This window comes from Podarcis erhardii (genome assembly GCF_964252035.2).
Source record: "Podarcis erhardii genome assembly, chromosome: 12".
In the NCBI taxonomy this organism is placed as follows: domain Eukaryota; kingdom Metazoa; phylum Chordata; class Lepidosauria; order Squamata; family Lacertidae; genus Podarcis; species Podarcis erhardii.
Window position 1 is genome coordinate 52,421,870 of NC_138513.1, and position 27,843 is coordinate 52,449,712.

At 44.1% G+C, this 27,843-nt stretch overlaps 1 protein-coding gene across 1 annotated transcript; it reads right to left on the reverse strand.

The window, feature by feature from the left end:
* Window positions 1-10,194: 10,194 nt before the first annotated feature.
* Window positions 10,195-22,611, reverse strand: IGFBP1 (insulin like growth factor binding protein 1). The gene is made up of 4 exons (XM_081881804.1): window positions 22,212-22,611; window positions 18,644-18,822; window positions 15,081-15,209; window positions 10,195-13,985 (listed from the first exon to the last, which is right to left on the reverse strand). Exons 1-4 carry the CDS (start codon window positions 22,552-22,554, stop codon window positions 13,854-13,856), a joined length of 783 nt encoding a protein of 260 aa, XP_081737930.1. The 5' UTR covers window positions 22,555-22,611; the 3' UTR covers window positions 10,195-13,853.
* Window positions 22,612-27,843: the final 5,232 nt, after the last annotated feature.

The following is a 27,843-nucleotide window of genomic DNA, read 5'->3' on the forward strand; positions in this document are numbered from 1 at the left end:
TAAGTTGGGCGCTTTAAAACTCGTTGATCTCCCTGAGCTTAAGTGCTCTGAGCTACTTTTCCAGTGTTGGCAAAGTTCTTGAATGACTCAGAACATGCTTCCTGATTCATGAAAGGAGACTCCAGAATCACACAGAACTTAAGGAGTCCTTTATGAAAACTGCTTTGAGAGATTCAATAAATATACCACTGTGTGTGTTTGTTTGTTTGTTTGTTTGTTTGTTTGTTTGTTTATAAAATGGGATCAATAATTCACTTTCATGGCAAAGACTCTGCTCCTCCCTTAGTGATGTGCAGAACACGCCTCTTTCAGAGGAGAGCAGTCCAGAAAAGCTGGGCCGAAGTCTCACTCTGTTTTCAGGTGAGGATTAGCATTGTTTTAAGTTGCAGGATTCCTAATGTGGCCTAATGAAGGTGCTAATGGAGCTGCTCCGCAAGCCTGCTCTATGTGGACAGAGCAAGCAGAAAAACAGTCATTGCCTTAAAAAGCAGATAGCCCATCAAATGGCATTGGGTCGGAATACAGTATATCTACAGTATAACTTTGCTATCACAAAGTTAAGGTCACAGAATTTTCTCCATATTTTCTACTTCAATATGTTACAGTGTTTTAAATTACAGTGTTTTAAATTAAGGCAAGTATTTAATTTTCAAAAAGATATGACATGAGCATCCAATATCCCCCCACCCTGTCCCCAGAAATCCTGTTCAGAAGCCAAACTGCCTAATGATTTTCCAGTTTATACCTGAAATATTTGTGGGATCCATCTGACCTCCACCAAGGTGGACAAGGTCAGGCAACGCAAATACAGTGTCTTACTTCCGGGTTTTGATGCTTGCGCATGCGCAGATGCTCAAAATTACATCACGCGCATGCACAGAAGTGGCAAAAAGCGGCGTGCGTGTGCGCAGACATGCCGTCGCTGGTTATGTTTGCTTCTAGATGTGAACGGGGCTCCGGAACACATCCCGTTCGCATCTAGAGGTACCACTGTATACATATAGGATGATCAAGATGAGCTTAGGGAAGTTTTTCATGCCACCCAAAAAGTTAAAAACCTAGTCCTCCTAGGTGCCAGCTGTAATTGGTGTGGGGCATAATTCAGTAACGTGTGGGATTAGCTCTGTTATTTTTGGCCCACACAGAACTGAATGGTGTAAAAGTGAATTAATGCCTCTTTTGTGCTTTCATTGGTCTTTTTTAAAAATTCAGTTCTCAGCTCAATATTTTAATAAGCAAACACTTCACTTGTGATTTAGGATCCCAATGAAAACACAATAAAAAACAAACTTCAGTATTACACCTGATTATTGCTAATCACTTTCACATAAACCATGGAAAGCATATGTTAAGAACAAAGGGCATAAGAATCTGCATGTAGCATTTTTCACATCACATGGCCTGGATGTGAGACACATGTACACAGAACAAGGTGGTGAAGGCAGGTAGACTAAAACAGGGCTCACCAGCCTGGCCCTTGAGTCTGCCAGTAGCTGCTGTGGAATCTGCAAAGGGTGCCCTCACAAACGCACAGCGTATGATGGGGGAGGGTGCACCATTTTGTGCCCTTGTCTCTTTGTGAGATGCAGCTGTCATTTTGCAATATGTGGCTTAAGAAAATGGTGGAATCAGCAGGGCTTTCTTCAGTCAGAACTTGCCAGAACTTAGTTTCAGCGCCTCTCAGCCGCTACCATGATAAAAGTACAAGGAAGGCGTTCATGGTGAGTTCTGGCAGCTCTTTTTCTAGAAAAATAGCACTGGGAATCACATTGCCAAATGCTTCTTTCCATACTTACCCAGTGAGCTGTGTACGTTTTTTAAAAACCCAAGTCTCTGCAAGCAGAAAGCCAGGATAGCAGGCCAGGCCTAACAAACAGGACTGGGGTATTCTAAGAGATGTTCAGATCCCATTGAATTCTATAGAAGGAAAGCAAATAGATTGAATCTTGGGACAGTTTAGATGGAGCAAACCTTGACTCTCACCCTGACAGGGACATTGCTGGGGACCTGTAGTGTGTGCTGAAATTTTTCATAGGGGAACTTTGCGCCTCTGTAAGCCGGGCAGGAGCCTTCTGAGCTTTGGGCACCAGGCTTTAATACTCTAATTCACCGAGAACATTTAGGAGACTAGCCTAGTCCCCCTAGTCCACCGACTGCACATCACTGCTGGGGTCAGTTATAACCCCCACACTCATTGGATCTGAGAACTTACCTTTTTGCTCTTTCCTATATTATTCAATTCCAGGAACGTGGGTGGCACTGTGGTCTAAACCACTGAGCCTAGGGCTTGCTGATCAGAATGTTGGTGGTTTGAATCTCTGCGACGGGGTGAGCGCCCGTTGCTTGGTCCCAGCTCCTGTCCATCTAGCAGTTCAAAAGCACGTCAAGTGCAAGTAGATAAATAGGGCTCTGGCAGGAAAGTAAATGGCATTTCTGTGCGCTGCTCTGGTTCGCCAGAAGCAGCTTAGTCATGCTGGCCACATGACCACATGACATGGTGTGTTTCTTGTGGCTGATTAGGTGTGTTTCTTGTGGCTGATTAGCTGCTTTCCCTTTGCAAAGGTCAGAGGGGGCAGGGTTTCTGTTGAGGTAGGTGATTAGCTGTGGGAGGAGCTTATCAGAGCTTGCAGGGCAGCGGCGCGCGCCTAGTGGCACGCGCAGTTTGAGCCATCCCTTAGATTTAGGGGAGCTAGTCTCAAACGTTTGTTGGGGGAGACCTAGGGTTTTTTTGGGGGGGGAGAGTTATTTGTCCTGTCTGCACGCTTCTTATGATGGAGGACCGCTGTAGCCACCCCCAACGACACGTTCTCAAGATGGAGAGTGAGGGAACAGCTGCAGTCGCCTGCGGTTCCTGCACAATGTTTGCCATCTTGCCAAAGGTTGCAGGCAGCTTTACCTGCAGCAATTGCATGTTGATTGCCCTCTTAGAAGACAAAGTCCAGCAACTGGAGGAACGTGTAGCTACGCTCCAAAGAATTAGAGAGCTGGAGCTCTTCTTGGAAGCAACAGAGCACACCGTCTCCACCAAGGAGGAGACAGGGGACTCCCCTGAGAAGGAGGCTAGTTCACCAACACAGGAGCCAGATATATGGAGAAACATGACTCAAAGAAGTAGGAGGCCCAGGGTTCGCTCTGATTGTTTAGAAATACACAATCGCTTTGAGGTCCTCTCCCCTAGCATGGAAGACGAAGAGCAGACTCCATTTGAGGATCTCTCCCTCATTACTGTCGATCAGGTATATGAAGACGAGCAGCAAAGTCAGTCCTCAGGGAATGTGCAGGCGACCTTGGAATGGACAGCTCACGGAAGAACCCCGACTAGACCTAAGAGGAGGCGTGTAGTGGTGATAGGGGATTCCCTACTGAGGGGAACAGAAGCAGTGATCTGTGGGCCTGACAAGATGTCTCGGGAAGTGTGCTGTCTCCCCGGGGCTAAGATCCAGGATGTAACTGAACGACTGCAAGGAATCATAAAACCCACTGACAAATACCCCTTCCTCTTGGTTCATGTGGGAACCAATGACACTGCAAGCAATAGCCTCCAGAAGATCAAAAGAGACTATGAGGCTCTGGGCAGGAAATTGAAGCAATTAAATGCACAAATTGTCATCTCATCTGTCCTCCCAGTTGAACGACGTGGCCCAGGGAGAGAGAGAAAAATCGTGGAAGTGAACAGCTGGCTTCGCAAATGGTGTAAACAGGAACGGTTTGGATTCTTAGATCACGGACTGCAGTTTCTTGAAGATGGACTTCTGGCAAGCGATGGGCTGCACCTCACAATGGTTGGGAGGAATGTTTTTGCCAAAAATCTCAGAAACCTCATCAGGAGGGCTTTAAACTGACTAATGTGGGGGAGGGAGACAGTGCTCCTGAAGGTAGGAGTCAATTGATGAAGATGATCTATCAATTGATGAAGATGATCATCCAAATGTCACAGACCAAATGGAGCAAACAGCACGCAGACCTAGTGGTGGGAGGAAAAAATCCTTAAATAAGAGACACTAATGCGCAAAGCATGGGAAATAAACAAGATGAGCTTGAGCTCTTGGTACAGCAAACTAAATATGACGTAATAGGCATCACTGAAACCTGGTGGGATAAGTCCCACGACTGGAATGTAATAATGGAGGGATACAATCTATTTCAGAGAAACAGACCAGACAAGAAAGGAGGAGGAGTGGCGTTATATGTCAGGGATGTGTATACCTGTGAAGAGATCCAAGATTTAGAACCTCAAAGCCAAAGTGAGAGCATTTGGGTCAAAATTAAGGGAGAGAAGAATAACAGGGACCTCATTGTGGGAGTTTACTATAGATCCCCAAGCCAAACGGAGGACATAGATGATGCCTTCCTGGAACAGATGGCCAAGCATGCAAAAGGAAGGGAGATAGTAGTAATGGGGGACTTCAATTACCCGGATATTTGCTGGATGTCAAACTCAGCCAAGAGCATAAGGTCAAACAGATTCCTCACTGGCCTTGCAGACAACTTTGTTGTCCAGAAAGTGGGAGAAGGAAGAAGAGGAACAGCCATTTTAGATCTGGTCCTAACCAATGTTGATGACCTGGTTAGTGGGGTAGAAGTGGAAGGATCATTAGGCGCGAGTGATCATGCTCTTCTGAAGTTTACTATACAGCGGAAAGGAGCAGCCAAGCATACTAGGACTCAATTTCTTGACTTTAAGAAAGCCGACTTCATAAAACTTAGGGAAGTGCTGGGTGAGATCCCATGGACAGTAATACTAAAAGGAAAGGGAATTCATGATGGCTGGGAGTTTCTTAAGAGGGAGATAGTAAAAGCACAACTTCAGGCAATAGCAATGAGATGGAAACATGGAAGGTGCCTAAAGAAGCCAGGGTGGCTATCTAAAGAACTTTTAACATTAAAAAAGGATGTGTACAAAAAATGGAAAAGGGGGGAAACCACCAAAGAGGAATTCAAACAAATAGCCAGCACGTGTAGACACAAAGTCAGAAAAGCTAAAGCACAGAATGAACTCAGGCTTGCTAGAGAGGTTAAAAGCAACAAAAAAGGCTTTTATGGGTATGTTCGTAGCAAAAGGAAGAACAAAGAAACAGTGGGGTCACTCAGAGGAGAAGATGGTGAAATGCAAACAGGGGACACAGAAAGGGCTGAACTCCTCAATGCCTTCTTTGCCTCAGTCTTCTCCGATAAAGAAAACAATGCCTGACCTGAAGAATTTGGAGCAAATGATTCAGCAGAGGAAACACAGCCCAGAATAACTAAGGAGATAGTACAAGAATACTTGGCTAGTTTAGATGTATTCAAGTCTCCAGGGCCAGATGAACTGCACCCAAGAGTATTAAAAGAACTGGCAGATGTGATCTCAGAACCACTGGCAGTCATCTTTGAGAATTCCTGGAGAACAGGCGAAGTCCCGGCAGACTGGAGGAGGGCAAATGTTGTCCCTATTTTCAAAAAGGGGAAAAGAGAGGACCCAAATAATTACCGCCCAGTCAGTCTGACATCAATACCAGGGAAGATTCTGGAGCAGATCATTAAGCAAACAGTCTGTGAGCACCTAGAAAGGAATGTTGTGATCACCAATAGTCAGCATGGATTTCTGAAAAATAAGTCATGTCAGACGAACCTGATCTCGTTTTCTGACAGAATTACAAGCCTGGTAGATGAAGGGAACGCAGTGGATGTAGCCTACCTTGATTTCAGCAAGGCATTTGACAAGGTGCCCCATGATATTCTTGTAAAGAAGCTGGTAAAATGCGGTCTTGACTATGCTACCACTCAGTGGATTTGTAACTGGCTGACTGACCGAACCCAAAGGGTGCTCATCAATGGTTCCTCTTCATCCTGGAGAAGAGTGACTAGTGGGGTGCCACAGGGTTCTGTCTTGGGCCCGGTCTTATTCAACATCTTTATCAACGACTTGGATGATGGACTCAAGGGCATCCTGATCAAATTTGCAGATGACACCAAACTGGGAGGGGTGGCTAACACCCCAGAGGACAGGATCACACTTCAAAACGACCTTGACAGATTAGAGAACTGGGCCAAAACAAGCAAGATGAATTTTAATAGGGAGAAATGTAAAGTATTGCACTTGGGCAAAAAAAATGAGAGGCACAAATACAAGATGGGTGACACCTGGCTTGAGAGCAGTACATGTGAAAAGGATCTAGGAGTCTTGGTTGACCACAAACTGCATCAATAGGAGTATTGCATCTAGATCAAGGGAAGTAATAGTGCCACTGTATTCTGCTCTGGTCAGACCTCACCTGGAGTACTGTGTTCAGTTCTGGGCACCACAGTTCAAGAAGGACACTGACAAACTGGAACGTGTCCAGAGGAGGGCAACCAAAATGGTCAAAGGCCTGGAAACGATGTCTTATGAGGAACGGCTAAGGGAGCTGGGCATGTTTAGCCTGGAGAAGAGGAGGTTAAGGGGTGATATGATAGCCATGTTCAAATATATAAAAGGATGTCACATAGAGGAGGGAGAAAGGTTGTTTTCTGCTGCTCCAGAGAAGCAGACACGGAGCAATGGTTCCAAACTACAAGAAAAAAGATTCCACCTAAACATTAGGAAGAACTTCCTGACAGTAAGAGCTGTTCGACAGTGGAATTTGCTGCCACGGAGTGTGGTGGAGTCTCCTTCTTTGGAGGTCTTTAAGCAGAGGCTTGACAACCATATGTCAGGAGTGCTCTGATGGTGTTTCCTGCTTGGCAGGGGGTTGGACTCGATGGCCCTTGTGGTCTCTTCCAACTCTATGATTCTATGATTCTGTGATTCTATGACCCAGAAGCTGTCTGTGGACAAACACCGGCTCCCTCGGCCTATAGAGCGAGATGAGCGCTGCAACCCCAGAGTCGTCCACGACTGGACCTAACAGTCAGGGGTACCTTTACCTTGACCTTTATATTATGCAATATACCTGAAGGAGCATCTCCACCCCCATCGTTCAACCTAGACACTGAGGTCCAGCTCCAAGGGCCTTCTGGCGGGTCCATCACTGCGAGAAGTGAGGTAACAGGGAACCAGGCAGAGGGCCTACTCAGTAGTGGCACCCACCCTATACAACGCCCTCCCACCAGATGTCAAGGAAATAACTATCTGACGGCAGCCCTGTTGAAGGAAGTTTTTAATGACTGATGTTTTAATGTATTTTTAATCTTTTTTTGGAAGCCATGGAGAGTGGCTGGGGAAACCCAGCCAGATGGACAAGAAAGAAAGAAAGAAAGAAAGAAAGAAAGAAAGAAAGAAAGAAAGAAAGAAAGAAAGAATTATTATTATTATTATTATTATTATTATTATTATTATTAAATTGAATATAGGAACAGACCCCACAACAGAGCCCTGCCTTGCCTCCAAGGCACTAAATGTGTTTCCGTGTGCAGACTGGCATCTTCACTCCCTTCTAGGAACCTGAGGACAGGCAGGCTTTTCCTCCAGATGCACTGTTGCTATCACAGGCATTTCTCTGCTCCAGTTCTGCAAAGCTGGTAAATGTGCTGGTCCAGTGCAGACCACCAAGGCATTCAGGGCCAGCCCAAGACATTTTGGCATCGAGGCATCGAGGCAGTGAGGCGAGACCAGCAGTGCCTCACTTTGGCCAAGAGGTCTCTGTAGAGGCCGCCTGGGATGGGCTACCCAAGAGACAGCCGATTCCTGCTCCCAGGAGTATGCCACAGATGCCCTGCCAGCATGGTGGCGGCAGCAGCAAGTCACGTGTTCCTTGGATCTGCTGCCCCTGTGGATCCTGCTGCCCAAGGTGGCTGTCTCACCTTGCCTCATGGGTGGGCCAGCGCTGAATGCACTGCAGCCTCCGAGTGCTTGCCCTGCCCCCTTGGCAGTTCCCCACAAGCAGCCAAAGAACTTTCTTGAGGCTTGCTGGGTTGCTCTACATATTTGGGTCAGTATGTTAAGGAGAGTAATAAATAAACTGAATAAATCCCCACATAAGTGACAGAAAATGAAATTAGCATCGCCTGTAAGCAGATCTATTATCTCTCAAGCTCCCTCAGAAAATGTCCTTTCCCCCTGGCATACAGTGCAATAGTCTTTGGAGCTTGGAATATCACATTCCACCTCCCTGGCAAGCACAGCCCAGAGGGCACAATGTTTGCTATTTGTGCACGAGGAGAAGGAAGTTTCAATGCATACCAAAACCTCAGAATTAATTAGTTTTTAGTACAGGCTGAACTTTTTATGACTAAATTCCATAGAAACATTAGCATAGCATAATCCCTTATTGACCCGAGCCCTAAAATTAAGTAATGGTTTTTAAAAACCTTTTGGGAAATCATTTTTGGTATCTCTGCTCACACTTTTCCTTTTCCTTTTTTAAACTGAGTAACCATGGATGGCTCCACAGAGATTCCTGTATTAGCCATTCAAATTATATTTAAAGTATGAAAAGTGCTGAGCAATTTTGCTAGATGGCAAGAGCTTAATACTTAAAGGACGTGTTTATGGAGAGCTATTTGGAACAGGCTATCTGTGCACTGGGAAGAGATCTATGGCTGTCGGGGGAATGCATTGTGTGCCCACTGGCCTGCTCCTGTCCCACCCACTTCTGCAAATCATTGGCTTTTGTTTCACCCAAATCACTTTACCCTCAGCAAGTCTTCAAAGACACTGCTGCCTCCAAGAGATCCTTGCAGGGGCATGCTGTGTAGTTTTTTGTTGTTGTTTTTTGTAGGAGAACAGTTATAGGGGACTTTGCTCAGTGCAGGCAAAACACTAGAGCAGTGGTTTTTGACTTTTTGGGAGTCTAAGGCTCCCTTGACCAGCTGCATTCTTTCTGCAGCTCCCCTGTGGGAGTCACTTTCACTGGGGTCTCCTTACCCTAAGTGGGATCTTCCCCATTCTGCTTCCACCCCGCCCATTTTCTGTGCTATTTTTGGCACGTATGTAAGTGGGAGCACATTTGTCAATGGGAGCCTAAGCAATACCACTGCTGGGCTGATGCTCTCCACGTGGCAGCTCCAGCCTGCCCTTCCCGAAATTAGTGTGCACATGGGTGGGAGTGTGGGGAGGGCAAAACAAGATTAAGATCAGAAGCAGAAATATTTTGTTATTACAGGGAAGGAAAGTGAGAAACAGGGCACACATGCAGACCTGCAACATTCTCCCTGTCCCCATAAAGCTGGGTGACTGTTAAGGAGGAGGGGGTTGCCTGGGGGGAGAGGTGGAGAAGAAGAGTGGGGAGGGGTAGAAGGAGAAAGAAACACTAAAGATACTCCTCACTTTCAAGGTTATTTTTAAATCCCTCCTTATAGAGAACACACACACCCTCAAGCTACTTTGCTGTTTTCTTGCATTTCTCAAGCCCTCTGTGTAAAACTGTTCCTTTGTTCATTCCCTCTCCTCCCCATCCCCCACACGAGTTGGTGTCAGCGACTGAGCAAAGCCGGTTGCTGCATGGTGTAAGCAGAGTGTGCTGGGCAGGCCTCTCCACGGCCCTACGCCAATCCCAGGCATGCAGGAGGGCAGAGCCGGCTGGCTGCCTTAGTGCCTTGTTGGCTCACTTGCCCCCCGAACTTGCAGCACAGAGCTGCCCGCAGCAGAAGAGCCCACCACAGCGCTCCAACCAGCCGGCAGGCTCTTCCCCGGACTCCAACTCTCGGGCCCTGGATTCTTGGCCTGGCACCCCTGAGAGCCCAGCGCCAGGTGCCCTGCACCCCTGGAGCCTATGATTAAGACAGCCCTGGCCGCTTATTTGTTTAGAGTACTACACACAGGTCTGGCTGTTTTGATGTGGATAGTGAGTGAATTTTTCATATAATAAGCTTTGACAGGAGTACCTGTGTGTGATGGTAGGTTCAAGGTTACCCAGTGGGCTTCACGACTGCTGTGACAAAATGAGCCTATAGGACAGAGAAGCTGCAGACTTTAGGCTAAAAGAGTGCTGGTTGTTTCAGTGTAGCAAGGGAGATGTCCTGTTCAGCTGGGAGCTGTGCATGAAGAGAGGAGGTGGATATATATATTGATATGCATTTGCATTGTGATGCACAGCCAAGTGGAAACCCTCCAATACTGCATACCCCACATGGGGTGGCTGGCGATGCACGATGAACTCCCATCCATCTTGAAATACACGTGCAAATGTACCTCCCCACCTGCTATCTCTGGCCATTAGTGGCTCATAACAACATTTGTGCTTGTTGCAGCTCAGTGTTCAAGCCAGCACTTTGATGAAAGCAAAAGAGAGAGTGTCAAAAGAAAATAGTTTATTTCATAATTCATCTTAAATAACACAACGTCAACTTGTGAGATTTTACATATGCTAAATGTTATACATTGTAGTCTTATTGATTTATGACACTATAAGAGGAGGACGTTCTTTCTTGCATGGCGACCTTCACACTGATGCCCAGTTAGGAGGAACTGTCTTTGTTGAGCTGTGCTTCCACCCTGCCAGGCCACATGGGTGGGAGGCTTTTCCTGTGGCAGCAGCAACTACAGGGTCTATGTGTGAAAGTTACTGCTTTCCCTGGGGAAAACCACTGTTTACTGCTGAATCAGAACCATCTGTAGAAAACCCAATGGATGGTTGTTCCAGTTCAGTGGTAATCAGTGGGTTTTCCTGGGGAAAGCAGTGGGATAAAAGACAGACCTCTTGGCCCATGCCTAGGAGTCACGGGACAAATGCCCAGGGGATGAGCTGCTCCATGGAATTGAACATGGAAATGGAGGAGTGATGTCAGCATGCTATGAAAATGGAATGTGTGCTGCGCTGGCTCGCCAGATGCAGCTTGTCACGCTGGCCACGTGACCCGGAAGTGTCTGCGGACAGTGCTGGCTCCTGGCCTATAGAGTGAGATGAGCGCACAACCCTAGAGTCTGGCAAGACTGGCCCGAACAGGCAGGGGTGCCTTTACCTTTACCTTTAGAACTGTGCTCAGTGATAACATATCATGGAAATTCATGAAAAAGCTGGTGTAGAAAATAGGGCTCGGTGAACAATTTTACAAAGGGATTAATGCCATCTATTCCGAACAAAGAGCCAAAATAATTATCAATGGAAACATCACAGAAGAATGTTTAATAAGTAAAGGTACCAGGCCAGGGTGTCCATTGTCTCCATTGATCTTCATTTTAGTGTTGGAAGTTCTGAATAATCTAATACGAGAAGATCAAGGCATCAAAGGAATAGCACTAGGAGACAAGGCATACAAGGCATACAAACTTAAAGCATTCGCTGATGACCTACTCAGCATGACCAAAAATCCAAAAGAAAGCTTGATAAGAGCATTCAAGTAAATTAATTTTTTTGGAGAAGCAGCAGGCTTTAAATTGAATCCCTCTAAGACGAAATTGTTGGTCAGAAATGTAACAGTGCAAGAAATGGAAGATTTGGAAAAAACATCTGGCCTAGAGATTAGTAATAAAGTAAAATACCTAGGTATTTGGATTACCACCCAAAATATAAATTTGTTTCAAGATAACTATACGAAAGTCTGGAATGAAACAAAAAGAAACTTCGAGATATGGAACAGGGTAAACCTCATTTTTAGGAAAAATTTCCATCATCAAAATGACCATGCTTCCTAAATTACTTTTTCTGTTTCAAACAATCCCGATACTAGGTGGGACAGGCTGCCTCAAAACCTGGCAAAAAGATATCTCGAAATTGATATGGCAGGGGAAGAGACCTAGAATTAAACATCAAATCCTAATTGACATTAAAGAAAGAGGAGGCTTTCCCCAACCTGACCTAAAATGAGGTCGCCTGCCTCACCTGGCTAAAAGAGTGGTGCACGTTTCAGGACGCAGACTTGTTAGATTTAGAGGGGTATGACAACAGTGGCACATGTGGCATGTGTACCTGTGGTACAGGAAAGTTAAAATTCACAAGAACTTTTTGAATCACATTGCCAGAAAATCCCTATACACAGTCTGGGAGAAATATAAAGATCTTTTAGAGCCCAAAACACCTTGGTAGATATCACCAATCGAAGAAGCTGCGGTAAAGAGGAAAAATACGGGTGGACATTGGCCAATATATAAAATTTTATTAAGGGAAGAAATCGATGATCTAAAGCTGAAAAGCTTTGAAGATATAAGAGAGCAAATAGCAGACTGGCTTCATTATTATCAATTGTTTGAAACATTTAAAACAGATAAAAAAAGCAGGTTCGCACCAGAAATATCCAGATTGGAAGCGGATTTGGTTAATTCAAAAATAAAAACTCTTTCGAAGGTGTACCACCTCCTCCTTGACTGGGAAGTCAAGGAGGAGGAGGTGAGAGCTGTCATGATTAAATGGGCCCAGGATTTTGGGTATAATATAGAAATGAAAGAGTGGGAAAATTTATGGAAAGTTAATTGGAAATTCACAGCATGTTATAAAGGTAAAGGTAAAGGGACCCCTAACCATTAGGTCCAGTCATGGCTGACTCTGGGGTTGCAGCGCTCATCTTGCTTTATTAGCCAAGGCCAGCGTGTTATACTTTGAGGGAAAACTTCTAAAAAATACAATATTGTTGGTACTTGACGCCATGGAAGCTTTCCAAAATGTAAAAAAAAAATGTATCTAGTACTTGTTGGAGATGCGGTGTAGAAACTGGCACTATGTTCCACATGTGGTGGCTATGTTAAAAAAATTAAGATCTTCTGGGACATCATCTATGTAGAACTTAAAAAAATGTTTAGGGTTTCATTTTTTAAAAAACCAGAAGCTTTTCAACTCGGAATAACAGGGCCAGACATTCCTAGGAATGTAAAATAAGTTTTTTTTTATACGCTACAGTCGCAGTGAGAATCTTAATAGTGACTAATTGGAAAAGGGATAAAATCCCTTCCAGGTCAGAATGGTTACAAAAACTAGCCGAATATGGAGAGTTAGCCAAATTGTCCAAAAAAATGAAAGATAAGTCAAAACAAGTATTTATTGCAAAGTGGGAGGTTTTCGAAAGAAGAATTGTTGCAGTATGAACTAGGTCGCTGCCTTTGAGTAACTTCTGCAAATAAGAAACAAGATCACAGGAGAATAATACTTTATTATAAAATGAACAGACAGGTTTATGCAATAAGTTTGTAAATATTAAATGAAGTATGGAGAAGACGGGAAGTTAGATGTACTTGAAGAAGATCTACTGTCAGAATATATGGTTTTATTCTTTTGTTTATTTTGTATTTGGTGTAACAATTGGCATAGATGTATGGTTTTTCTTTTTGATTTTTGGTGGTGTTTATAATAAAGCATAATAAAAAGAAAGAAAGAAAAAGAAAATGGAACAGGCTTTTAAATAAATACTAGAACTGTACTTGGTGTCGTTCTCATATCTACACTACACTTTCAAATGGCATAAATACATGATACAAAAGTAATCATTGACAAAACTATTTTCTCCATAATTTTTGCACTCTATTAACTGATCTACAGTGCTCTTTGAAAACAGAAAAAGTGCATATTTTCAGAGAAACAATATTAAAAGTATCATATATTAAGTATCAAAGTGTTGAAGAATACAGATTTATAAGTTAATAATGCAAATAAAATATATAAAAAAATTAAAATAAATAATCCAGCACTGTTTATGAATCATGAAATATGATCAGGCTACAAAAGTAGTCCTGTTACTGTTATTTCTACATTTGAAGGTGTGAAGGTCCAGCATCTCCACTGTCCAATCTTCTTTAAGATTACAAGATGAGACAATATTGGGGATTTCCCCTGCAACACTAGGTCACAGTCCTATATGCACTGACAGGCAGTGCATCCTGGGATCATGGGGGCTTTGCATCTGAGAAATCATGCCTAGGACTAGGCTGTGTGACCAGTCTGTGCTGAAAGACCTGCTGCCTGAGGGTTTCCTTGACTGTGGAAAAATTGGAGTCTACTTGCATAAACTTTGTTGTATATTTGCTCTTATTCTTGTGATTCAAAATACTGTTCACATTCAGGGTTGCCGGTCACTTCGATGGATCCAGGAATTCTGCTCCCATCTTTTGGATAGACACACCAGCATTTTGCAGGACTTCGATCAAGTGAAGTTTCACACTAGTTGGGGTAAATGACTAAGTTTATTTCAAAGTAATTGAAATAGAGTAGATGCTTCATGAGATGAGGTTATTTGAGGGAGTCATTCAATTCTGAAACACATCGGAGGGATGCTGGCTACTCAATGTGGGTAGAAATAAAATTAGTAATTCAAGCAAACAGCAATTGTCACTCAGCCATATGTTTGCATTGCTCAATCAATTATATGTGCATAATGTTGGATATGGAGTGTCTCTATTGAGGCAATATTACTAAAATGTGTGGAGACTGAGAACCTACACTTCAGATTGTTCAGACAATGTAATGGAATGATTTGCTGTTGTGGGAGCAAGGCCTCCCACTCTCTGCACCCAATATCCATGCCTACGGAAGAACGTTTGTACATGGACTGATGTTTGAGTATCCTCCAAATGTGCAGAAGGCATGAACTGCACAGCATACAGATCACCCCCATAGTAGCTGCATCTGTAGGTCCCATACATATCTTTCACATGGATATTAATGTTGTGATGAGTGGGATCTTCACACTTGTACTCAAAATGAGGAGTCTGCATAGAGCTAATTCCAAAGCACTTTCTCCCCCTCTTCCTTTTTTATTCTAAGCCTGTAAAACTGAAAACCATTTTCTACCATAGGATGTTGCTGTGCTCTGTCATGTTGCAGACAGAGGCCTTCTCCCAAAGAAAGCATTTATGTCAGCAACATGGGAATAATTGACTCTAGCTATTGACTCCAGGGATGTGGAAGAAATTTGTTTCATGTTTGGATGCAAATGTACCTAATTTGCACTTCTCAAAACAACATATGAACAGAAACATAGCTATCCTTCAAAACTGGCCTTTCTCCATATTTTGTGATGCTATTCTCCAACTGCAACATGGTAACAAAAATGTGTGCATGAGATAAAAGTGTGCATGAAAATATCAACATGTATGCCTCAGGAGATAGACACAATAAAATATTGCTGGATTCTCATGAGGACCCTAAAATTATTTAATAAACCACAAACTGATGCAAACTGAATTAAAGAAAGAAAAAATGTGTATCTGAGAGAAACCAGCAGTTATCCATCCCTACCCCCCAAAACAAGATTACCTGCTTGCTGTGGTAAAATCCATTCCGATTACAGTTGGGCAAATAGAATCTGTATATCTCTCCTCCGATTCTTTGTTGATCTTTGGTTAACTTCTCCAGCGCCTTGTAGAGTTCTTTTTTACATGGTGCCTGAAAGAATATTGTAAATATTGAAGTGTTAAATAATAACATATGAGAACTGATATATAAACAACTTTTTATAATGAAATCTGGAGCAAACTACTTATTAATGCATTTTAAAGTCTGTAGTCCTTGAACCCAAAGGGCCTTACTCGTGGCTGGATAGCACAAAATCACAGAGTTAGAAGGGACCCTGAGGACTGTCTAGTCCAACCCCCTGCAATGCAGGAATAGGCAGCTGTCCCATGCGGGGATTGAACCCGAAACCTTGGCATTATATAACCAGACGATGTTTATATGACTCTTGCTATCTAACAACACAAGTTGTTGTTTCAGACAAATAAGAGAATCTACTGCATCCAAGGGTCATTGTCAAAGGTATTCATAATACTCATGCTCTTAAGTCTGTGACAGCTCAGCCAGCAGGAGACTTTTAATCAAGGGCCATGGGTTTGAGCCCCACATTGGTGAAAGATGCCTACGTTCCAGGGGGTTGGCCTCAATGACCCTGATGGTCTCTTCCAGCTCTATGATTCTATGACAAACCACATGGACTGAGCTCCATCACGCCATGCTGTTCTGCTTAAGCAGCTCACTTTCTGTTCTTTGGTGCTCTCAAGTGGCACTTCTTTGTAGACACAGGACACTCAGCAAACCCTCCCATCCTAATTCATAACATTGCTGCTATGACTGCTTCTCTGCTTATTACTTTATTTATTAGTAAATAAATAGTAAATATAGTTCCTTACAGTTTTCAGAGTTTTGATTACATTCCTTTCACAACAGCTTTGTAAGAGTATTATAATCCTACAACAAGTAACTTTGTAATTAAGATACCAAATGCAAATGTTTATTGGCATTACAGTGCTATGTGAGTATATTGTTATATGTGAGCATTGAACATAGGATAAATATGGAACATGGTGAAAGATCAGCTGGCTGGGCCTAGTGTCTGGGAGTATTTTCCAGCTGTAAACTGCTGAAATCCAGTATCCTAACTACAGAGTAGGCTAGAACCTACATTTCTTGTCCTTGTTTTCCTCTGCGGGGTGTAATATACATGATGGCTCTGATGCTTCTAATGACTTGGATGAAGGTATTGAGGGGATGCTCATTTAATTTGCAGAAGACACCAAATGGAAGGGGTTGCATGTAACTGGGAACTGCTAAATATGTGATATGATGAAATCCAGATTGGAGGGTGTTGAGGAAGTCTTTTAGCAATGTAAATACACCAGGGAACAAGAAGAAAAAATTCTTATTTTATTTTGTGTGCTTTTATTGTTCTTAAGTTTTTATGTTGTGTCAAATCAAATGTTTTCTTTTGTATTTTTGTCTGTGTGTTATAAGAGAAAACCAATATTTTTTTTTTAAAAAAAAACCAAAACAAATGGGAGGGGTTGCTAATGCCACAAAATACAGAATCGGGATACAAGATTACCTTAACAGATTTGAGAAAGGGGAAAAAACTAACAGAATAAAATGGGGACAAGTGTCAGGTTCTGCACTTAGGCAGGAAGAACCAGATGCACAAATATAGGATGGGAGATACCTGGTTTACTAGCAGTACATGTGAAAAGGATCTAGCTTAACATGAGTCCACAATGTGATGCAGCAGCTAAAACAGCTAATGCTATTCTAGGCTGCATCAACAGAAGTATAGTGTCCCAATCAAGGAAAGCCATAGTACAGTAGTACCTCGGATTACATACGTTTCAGGTTACAGACTCCACTAACCCAGAAATAGTGCTTCAGGTTAAGAACTTTGCTTCAGGATGAGAACAGAAATCGTGCTCCAGCGGCACGGCAGCAGCGGGAGGCCCCATTAGCTAAAGTGGCGCTTCAGGTTAAGAAGAGTTTCAGGTTAAGAACGGACCTCCGGAACGAATTAAGTACTTAACCTGAGGTACCACTGTATCACTCTATTCTGCCTTGGTCAGACCACATAAGTACTGTGTCCAGCTCTGTGCACCACAATTTAAGAAGGAAATTGACGAGCTGGAATGCGTGCAGAAGAGGGAACCAAGATGATCAAGGGTTTGTAATCCAAGCCTTATGAGTAATGGTGGAGAGAGCTGGGTATGTTTAGCCTGGAAAAGAGGAAACTGAGAAGAGACATGATTTGTTGTTGTTGTTTAGTCGTTTAGTCGTGTCTGACTCTTCATGACCCCATGGACCAGAGAACGCCAGGCACTCCGGTCTTCCACTGCCTCCCGCAGTTTGGTCAAACTCATGCTGGTAGCTTCGAGAAAACTATCCAGCCATCTCGTCCTCTGTTGTCCCCTTCTCCTTGTGCCCTCCATCTTTCCCAACATCAAGGTCTTTTCCAGAGAGTCTTCTCTTCTCATGAGGTGGCCAAAGTATTGGAGCCTCAGCTTCATGATCTGTCCTTCCAGTGAGCACTCAAGGCTGATTTCCTTAAGAATGGATAGATTTGATCTTCTTGCAGTCCATGGGACTCTCAAGAGTCTCCTCCAGCACCATGATTCAAAAGCATCAATTCTTTGGTGATCAGCCTTCTTTATGGTCCAGCTCTCACTTCCATACATCACTACTGGGAAAACCATAGCTTTAACTATACGGACCTTTGTTGGCAAGGTGATGTCTCTACTTTTTAAGATGCTGTCTAGGTTTGTCATTGCTTTTTTCCCAAGAAGCAGGCGTCGTTTAATTTCATGGCTGCTGTCACCATCTGCAGGGATCATGGAGCCCAAGAAAGTAAAATCTCTCACTGCCTCCATTTCTTCCCCGATAGCCATCTTCAAATATCTCAAGGGCTGTCACATGGAAGAGGCAGCAAGCTTGTTTTCTCCTGCTCCAGAGAGCAGGACCCGAACCCATGGGTTCATTACAAGGAAAGGAGATTCTGACCAAACATCTGGAAGAACTTTCAGCAGTGCAACGGATTCTCTCCTTCCCTGCAGATAGGAGTTGCCGCTACCACCCCAGTTGCCCCCTGAGTTGCCCCTCCATCACTGCCACTGCCTATTTCCTCTCCGGCCTCCTTGTGATCCCCTGCTGCTTCCGCATGCTGTGGTTTCCCCAGGCTGCCTCTCGTCGCCTCAGGTGGTTGGGGGGGGGAGGGAAGAGGAGTTTTCTGATTTGCCCTAAGTGGCAAAATGTCTTGAACTGGCCCTACCCTAGACACGTATCCCAACACTGTTTTTCCAACTAGTTCGTGTGTGGCATTTTAGCCTCGTGGCTATGAAATGGCAACTTGCCTAAATCCATGTGGCGAGTTTGGTGAGTGGGTGGGAATATGAACTGGAGTTCCCCATGGCCAGGCCCAGAACACTTGCTATTTATACCACATTAGACGCATATAATTTGTCATGGTTTAAGGAATTAATTTCATGGCATTCTAAATTATGTTTCTACTGATGGCCTGCTTTGCTTCAATTTAGTGTGCAGATACAACAGAAAATGGATGTTAGAGAACTCACTTGTTTCTTTAACTTCTTAAGTTCATTCAGTCTCCTGGCTTTCACACTTTCATGGGCAGCGACCGAATTCCAAGGGACAGGCTTATCTTGGCCAGCAGCAAATGTCAGCTGGGTGTTGTCCTGCTGATCAGCTGTCATGTCACGGTCTTCATGGGGCATGTCTTCTGCTTCCAGGGACTCTAGCAGGGGAGAAGCACAAATGGAAACATGACTCCACACAAGCTCCGCGGAAATGAATGGCAGCTCTAGAAGAGCAGAGCTACGTCATCCTGGCTGGAACCTCCATCCCTCAAGGAAAAACAGACATTTATATGGAGTTTTCTGTGTGTGCCATGGTTTTTATGAAAACTTGAAAACACCGTATTGTCTATAATAATTCAACTTCCCGAGAATCTTGGATCTCTTAAATAAAGTAAAAGAAAATATCTAGCCCATATAGCTGTGAAATCAGTGTAGGGCAGTGCCTAGGGAGAGTGCAGATGAGTTGCTATGATTTTCAAAGGCCAGAAGATGCAGCTTTCCAATAGTAGCCTATGTAACACCTTTTCCTTCTTCGTGATTAACAGAAGCTGTATAAATTATGGGATATTTTTTTAATAGTGGTAGAATCATGCAAAACAAGAATAATGCCAATTAAGATGAATCTCATCTTAGAATGAATCTATCAGGCAGTGTTGAACAAAGACTGGAGAGACCCAAGTTCAAATCTCTGCTCCACAAATGAAGCTCCCTGGACAACTTTGAACCCGTCTCTCTTTCTCAGCCCATGATTCCTCACAAGGCTGTAAGCATAAAAAGGAGCAAGTGGTGAGAACTGTTTGTGTCATCTGCATTTCTTAGAGGAAGGAGGAATAAAACCATCACAAGTACACGTAAAAGTAATTTTTGTTTATTTCCGGATTCAGCTTTTCTTATCACAAATGTGAGTTAGACAGATACAGAATTTTGATGATTCTAGTGCAGAGTATAAAGATCCAGAAGCCAGCACTGGTTATAAGAGCCAGTGTGGTGTAGTGGTTAAGAGCGGTAGATTCGTAATCTGGGGAACCGGGTTCGCTTCCCCGCTCCTCCACCTGCAGCTGCTGGGTGACCTTGGGCCAGTCACACTTCTTTGAGGTCTCTCACCCCCACTCACCTCACAGAGTGTTTGTTGTGGAGGAGGAAGGGAAAGGAGAATGTTAGCCGCTTTGAGACTCCCTAGGGTAGTGATAAAGCGGGATATCAAATCCAAACTCTTATTCTTATAAGAAACATTTTTCAAAACCCTACAGTGTGACTTATTACAGAAAGTCTAGCAATTAATTCAGAAATTCAAACATATGCAAGAGCTAAGAGAGGGCATCCTGAAATGAAAGATAATTTCTACTGCTGTAAACAACAGCCCTTTGCTTCTTTCTGTTAATGGTGTGACATTGCTCATAGGTGTCCAAAGGAGACAGCAAGCATTCAGCTGGTCAGAAAGACAAAATGCAGGACTACCAATATTGCATTTAGAGCAAGCTCTAGTGTGGCTTTAATGTGTGTTGAAGCATGAAAACAGGATGTCTTTGAACATTGCTCCTAGAACAATTACTTCCATCATGCTAGAGTGTTACTATTAAAGACCATGAGCAAATGAACCATTATGGCTTTTGGTTACAATGTACATTGAAAAAATATTGCCTGACTATGGCAAATACACGTTTGCAAACATTTGCATCATGCAAGTTGCTTCCTTTTGAAAATGGCAACCCCAGGTTTGCCCATGTGCAATGTGGGAAGAGCACTTGAAGCAATTTTCAAATAAAAAGTACTAATTGAATGTGCAAAAAAGTTTGTAGGTGAGCAAAAAGGAGGCAACAGAAGGGGTAACAAATAGAAGCCTTGTGGGGGTGGGGTGTAGAGAGATTTATAAATAAGGGATTGTGGCAGTGAAATCTAAGACTTTGATGGAAACCTCTTGGATCTAACTATGTGGCCGGGGGGTGGGGGAGAGGCAGCAGGCAAAAGTCTTTTTTCATTACACTTCAAATCATAGCACTTTGGCTAGTGTCAAAGTGTCAGTTTCCATTTAAGCAATCCTTATGACCAAATTGAGCCATGGGAATTACCGGTACTAGGGACTCTTGAACTACAAGAAAATGGGGGGCAGAAGAGACATGTTCAGGAATTCACAAGTATTTTGTAAATCCTTGGCTGAATCCTAATGGAAAGCAAAATTCTATCCATTCATGATCAAGCCACAGTTCTGCAAAGTTTCCTATGGTTTGCTTAATGTAATTTTCAACAGCTGAAATATTGGCACCACAGAAGCTAAACTGGGCACAGGAGAGTTTAAAGGCAGGTGGGAGTCTGTGGTTGCTCCCAGGTGATCACAACATGCTTTGCTCCTAGCTGTAGTGACAGGTCTAGTCCCGTGAAAGATGATAAATATTTTCACTGACATCTGAAACGGTATTCCAGAGCTGATTAATTTAAAGCATATCCCAGTGATGGGGACTGTGGTGCAGAGATTCTATTTTCAACAGCATTTATTGAATCTATTTTCAGTAGATTCCTTCCTCTCCTTCTTTGGAGGTTTTTAAGCAGAGGTCGGGTGGCCATCTGTCCTGGATGCTTGAGCTGAGATTCCTGCATTGCAGGGGGCTGGACTAGATGACCCTTGGATCCCTTCCAACTCTAAGATTCTATGATTCTATGATTTCTATTAAAACTACCCGTAACCCCTATGCCTTTAACAACAGGCTGAGAAGTAGAAATTAAATGGTGTGGATGTGAATGAGAGAGAATTATTGCTTGTCAGGTGTCTGCACAGGAGCAGAAATAGGCACAGGAGCAGGACAGAAAAGAGGCAACAAATATTTTCCTTCCTTCCTTTTCTTCCACAACACACACACATTAACATCATCAGCATGGCTGCCACAGGTGAAGGGGGGGCAGGCCCCTTGGGGGGTTTCTTCCTCTGACTGAGAGTTTAGCAACATACCCCTGGCTTTGCACTCAGACCCCAAATTTCTCCATAAGTAAAATGTCCCTTAGTGAAGGTGTGCCTTCAGGAGTCACACTGTGGATCTGACTCCTATGGGACAGATCTCCAAGGTCTCAGGCAGAGCTCAGCTCCACCTTTGCTGCCTCAGGATCAAACCTGGAATGTTCAGTGGACGAATCCTTTGCCCTGGCACTGGGCCCAGCCTGGGCTTCTACAGCTCAGCTTTCTGACACGCAGGAACATTTCCCACATTTTTTTGGCCACTGGCTGCTTGCTGTGGAGAAGATCTAATGTCAAAGGCACATACTCTTGGCATTCTGCCACAGCCAGTGTGGTGTAATGGTTAGAGTGTCAGGCTAGGACCTGGGAGAGCAGAGTTCAAATCCCCACTCAGCCATGAAGCTCCCTGGGTGACCTTGGACCAATCACTGCCTAACCTTCCTCACAAAGCTGTTGTGGGAATGAAATGGGGAGGAGGAGAACCTTGAGCTCCTTGGAAGAATAAGGCAGCATATAAATGTAATAAAATAAGTAAGTTAACCATGCGCTAATTGCTAGACATGCAAAGCAGTATGCAAAACAGGAAGGCACATTATTTACCTGCAGCCTCTGCCATGTCAGAGGCGAGAAGGCAGGTGCCCTGCCCATGGAGGAGGGCGTGCAGGGGCCGGGGTTCCTCTGGGGGCACAGAGCACCTGAGCCCCCAGCCACAGCGGGCTGTGTATACTCCACAGGGCTCCCCCAGCTGGAGGGCACAGGTATGGCAGCAGCCACAGCCTGGCGGATGAGCAGTTTCAGGGCAGCTGGCAGGTACCGGCGGGCACAGCACAAGCTCCTCTTCAGTGCATGGGGCACAGTGCATGGGTTGGAGAGCAGCCCCGAGGATGAGGCCAGGGCAGAGGATCAGGAGCAGCAGCTCACCGCGGAGGCCTGTGGAACACATGGCGAAGGAGACCAGTCAGCAAAGCAGCTGAGTCTGGAGAGGAGCACCCGTTCGCTTCCTCACGTTCAGCTAGCCCTGTGTTCCAACCACAGGGCATTTATACAGTTCCTTGTCAGTCTGTTAATCTTTAACCCCAAGTTAACTATTGTCTGAGCAGGAGGGACAGAAAAGCATCATTTCATTGGTAGTTTGTGCCCCTCCCACTCTATTTTTTTAAATGATGAAATAATGCATCGCTATTCTACTCATTTTTAGCCTTTCCAGGGCGGTTCTAAATATGTCTACAGAAAAGGAACTCCTTTTTTTCTCTTTATCAGAAGTCTTGCTACTTTGGACAATTCAATTACTGGTATTTAAATTATTGTTGAGAAAGACGGAGGAGAGACGAACGCCTTGAAACCTCCGTAGCTGACTTCATACTTCCACAGCAACAGATTCAAAGGCCTCTTGTTTAATTTTTGTCATGTGGCTGGAGGTTATTAGGACAATGACATACCCAGAGAGGCCCCCAGAGGGTAATCAAAGCCCCTGAGATCCGGTAACTCCTGAACGCAGCAGCACGTAGGAGCTAATGTCAACAGTGTGTTTGCAAAGGATTATTTGGGACGGTTTCCTGTGGATACACTTGTGCTTTAGCAGAGCTGAGATGTGAGTCCCTGGCATCAGTGGGTAAGAGGCCTTGGGCTACGTGCTTATCAAAGGCTCCATTGCACAGCTGCTGCCTTACGGGCTGCTTTAAGAATAACGCAGACTGTCCTTGCATATAGTTTTGCATAAACCAAGGGTGTACCTTATGCATGCTTAAGTGGGAGTAGAGACACCTGAGGGTATTGTGCAAATAATAAAACAATCCAAAACCTATTCAAAGCATTAAAACGGCAAAAAACCCAGATAGCATTAACTATGAATAACATTATGAAACATTTTTTAAAAGACACCTGGCTGCATTAACAGCTGTTAGCGTATAGTTTGCCTCTTTGCGGCTGCTTTTATTCCCACTTAATCCCCATCCTACTCCGCATGATGCTACCCTCAAACACCACATTCTCAGTGCTTTCCCCCTTTAAATTCGGGTCTGTCTGCTACAGTGAAGAGCCAATAAGTTTGAGGAACTTAGGTTCCAAACCATCCCACTTGGGGGCACAGACCATTTGCTTCAGGGTTTAGGGCTGTGTGGATCAATGGTCACTTTCGACTGTTCCCCTTTCTTCAAGGCTTTCACATCTTTTCTGGCTGCACTCTTAACTATTTCTGGTGGAGGAATTTTCAATTGCACACTTTTTGTGTGGGCAGGGCTTCCACCCCCACCCCCCTTTTAAGGGGCATGAGCAGCTATCTGTCCTACAGGTACATAATATAATCCAGAAACCAGAAGGCAGGGAGAAACACCACAAGGAAAGCCTACTGGTATGTCCAGGAAAGGCTGAAGTCGCCCCCTAGATACAGATTCAGAAACATGCAGGTGTGAACTACTCCATCCTAATCTGAATGAGGAAAAAGTGAACAGTTAAATAATGCTCAAATGTGCACAAGCTCCCAAGAAAACATTGCAAGAAATGCTCCATTTTTTTAAAAAAATATATACATCAACATTGGGGAATCACAAACTTGAGGCTGACAAGTTTGCAGAAAACAGGGAAGCAAAGGGAGAACTATGAATGGGAAAGGGGGGAATAAGCAGGCACACTTAAGACCATTTAATTCAATAACGTGAAAGTTCTTTGTCCCACAGAACTTAATGGGAATCACTGAGCACTTGAACCTAAATAGAGTTCAAGAAAGGTGGTGCAATGAGTTTGAAATGTGCGTAACCAGCACACAGCCTGGCCCCTTGAGGACCATTTCAGTGACATCTTCTAAACATTAGACGTCATTGTAAACCCCAAACAGAGGCTGGAATGAAAACTTAGCTCATGAGCCTGTGGGAACAAGGGCTTATAAAAGTAACAGCACAGCGGCTGTGATTCATGTGCTGTTCCGTGATGACTCAGAGAAGTCGATAGCAGTTAGGAAAACCAGCTGTTACCCGGTCAGAACATTTTACGCTGTGACCATTTTGACCCAGTGGCCCTGATTTACACTGTTTTTGTTTGTTAAAGCAATGGCGAGGCTGACGAGTGAGAGGGAACGCCATGGCAGCGCCCCGAATAACTTACACAAACATTTGTCCTAGTGTCACTTTCCTAATGCTGCTTTGCTTTGAATTGAACACAATCCGATACTTTGCATTTTCAAGAGTTTACTTAAAAATAACTTGGTTCTACATTTCCAGTGAAAAATGCTTAACTCCATATGAGATAGCAACCGTCTTCCTTGAGGGCCTGGCTGCATGTGATTTATTTATTTATTTCATAAAAATTACACACCACTTGATTGTAAAAAAAAACAAAAGTGGTTTTCAAAAATTATATGAAAATGTCAGATGCTGGTGTGGTTGCTCGAGAACAAACAGGCAAGACTCTGACCTGTCTTTTCCAGGCTTTATTCTTAGTGCAAGCTATTTACAGCAAAGAGCGTCATAAGTTCATGTCTGGCTCAATCGCTAGCAGAATCTGGGAGTGGTCGGTCTTTGTACCTCCCCCAGCATAACAGTCACGTGACCCCCATCCTTCTCCTCCCCTCCCTGCACTGAAACCTACTGCGCAGAATGGGTGCTGGCAAAGGGGTACTTCCCTCCTCTCCTGTTTGCTCAGGCTCAGTGTTGAGGCTCTCCCTGGCATTTTCTGCTCCCTGCACCTCCTTTCCACTGGAGGCGGAGGTTTCCTCCTCGCCGGAGGAGGAACTGCTTCACAAGATTTTCGGAGGTTCCATATAATACAACTGCCCTTCCACCTCTCACCTCTGAGCTGATAGAATCATAGAATCATAGAGTTGGAAGAGACCACAAGGGCCATCGAGTCCAACCCCCTGCCAAGCAGGAAACGCCATCAGAGTACTCCTGACATATGGTTGTCAAGCCTCTGCTTAAAGACCTCCAAAGAAGGAGACTCCACCACACTCCTTGGCAGCAAATTCCACTGTCGAACAGCTCTCACTGTCAGGAAGTTCTTCCTAATGTTTAGGTGGAATCTTTTTTCTTGTAGTTTGGAACCATTGCTCCGTGTCCGCTTCTCTGGAGCAGCAGAAAAGAACCTTTCTCCCTCCTCTATGTGACATCCTTTTATATATTTGAACATGGCTATCATATCTCCCCTTAACCTCCTCTTCTCCAGGCTAAACATGCCCAGCTCCCTTAGCCGTGCCTCATAAGGCATCGTTTCCAGGCCTTTGACCATTTTGGTTGCCCTCCTCTGGACACGTTCCAGTTTGTCAGTGTCCTTCTTGACAAAGTCAGAAAAGCTAAAGCACAGGATGAACTCAGGCTTGCTAGAGAGGTTAAAAGCAACAAAAAAGGCTTTTATGGGTATGTTCGTAGCAAAAGGAAGAACAAAGAAACAGTGGGGTCGCTCAGAGGAGAAGATGGTGAAATGCAAACAGGGGATACCGAAAGGGCTGAACTCCTCAATGCCTTCTTTGCCTCAGTCTTCTCCGATAAAGAAAACAATGCCCGACCTGAAGAATTTGGAGCAAATGATTCAGCAGAGGAAACACAGCCCAGAATAACTAAGGAGATAGTACAAGAATACTTGGCTAGTTTAGATGTATTCAAGTCTCCAGGGCCTCTATGTGACATCCTTTTATATATTTGAACATGGCTATCATATCTCCCCTTAACCTCCTCTTCTCCAGTCTAAACATGCCCAGCTCCCTTAGCCGTTCCTCATAAGGCATCGTTTCCAGGCCTTTGACCATTTTGGTTGCCCTCCTCTGGACACGTTCCAGTTTGTCAGTGTCCTTCTTGAACTGTGGTGCCCAGAACTGAACACAGTACTCCAGGTGAGGTCTGACCAGTGCAGAATACAGTGGCACTATTACTTCCCTTGATCTAGATGCTATACTCCTATTGATGCAGCCCAGAATTGCATTGGCTTTTTTAGCTGCCGCGTCACACTGTTGGCTCATGTCAAGTTTGTGGTCAACCAAGACTCCTAGATCCTTTTCACATGTACTGCTCTCAAGCCAGGTGTCACCCATCTTGTATTTGTGCCTCTCATTTTTTTTGCCCAAGTGCAATACTTTACATTTCTCCCTGTTAAAATTCATCTTGTTTGTTTTGGCCCAGTTCTCTAATCTGTCAAGGTCGTTTTGAAGTGTGATCCTGTCCTCTGGGGTGTTAGCCACCCCTCCCAGTTTGGTGTCATCTGCAAATTTGATCAGGATGCCCTTGAGTCCATCATCCAAGTCGTTGATAAAGATGTTGAATAAGACCGGGCCCAAGACAGAACCCTGTGGCACCCCATTAGTCACTCTTCTCCAGGATGAAGAGGAACCATTGATGAGCACCCTTTGGGTTCGGTCAGTCAGCCAGTTACAAATCCACTGAGTGGTAGCATAGTCAAGACCGCATTTTACCAGCTTCTTTACAAGAATATCATGGGGCACCTTGTCAAATGCCTTGCTGAAATCAAGGTAGACTACATCCACTGCGTTCCCTTCATCTACCAGGCTTGTAATTCTGTCAAAAAACGAGATCAGGTTAGTCTGACATGACTTATTTTTCAGAAATCCATGCTGACTATTGGTGATCACAGCATTCCTTTCTAGGTGCTCACAGACTGTTTGCTTAATGATCTGCTCCAGAATCTTCCCTGGTATTGATGTCAGACTGACTGGGTGGTAATTATTTGGGTCCTCTCTTTTCCCCTTTTTGAAAATAGGGACAACATTTGCCCTCCTCCAGTCTGCCGGGACTTCGCCTGTTCTCCAGGAATTCTCAAAGATGACTGCCAGTGGTTCTGAGATCACATCTGCCAGTTCTTTTAATACTCTTGGATGCAGTTCATCTGGCCCTGGAGACTTGAATACATCTAAACTAGCCAAGTATTCTTGTACTATCTCCTTAGTTATTCTGGGCTGTGTTTCCTCTGCTGAATCATTTGCTCCAAATTCTTCAGGTCGGGCATTGTTTTCTTTATCGGTGAAGACTGAGGCAAAGAAGGCATTGAGGAGTTCAGCCCTTTCGGTATCCCCTGTTTGCATTTCACCATCTTCTCCTCTGAGTGACCCCACTGTTTCTTTGTTCTTCCTTTTGCTACGAACATACCCATAAAAGCCTTTTTTGTTGCTTTTAACCTCTCTAGCAAGCCTGAGTTCATTCTGTGCTTTAGCTTTTCTGACTTTGTGTCTACACGTGCTGGCTATTTGTTTGAATTCCTCTTTGGTGGTTTCCCCCCTTTTCCATTTTTTGTA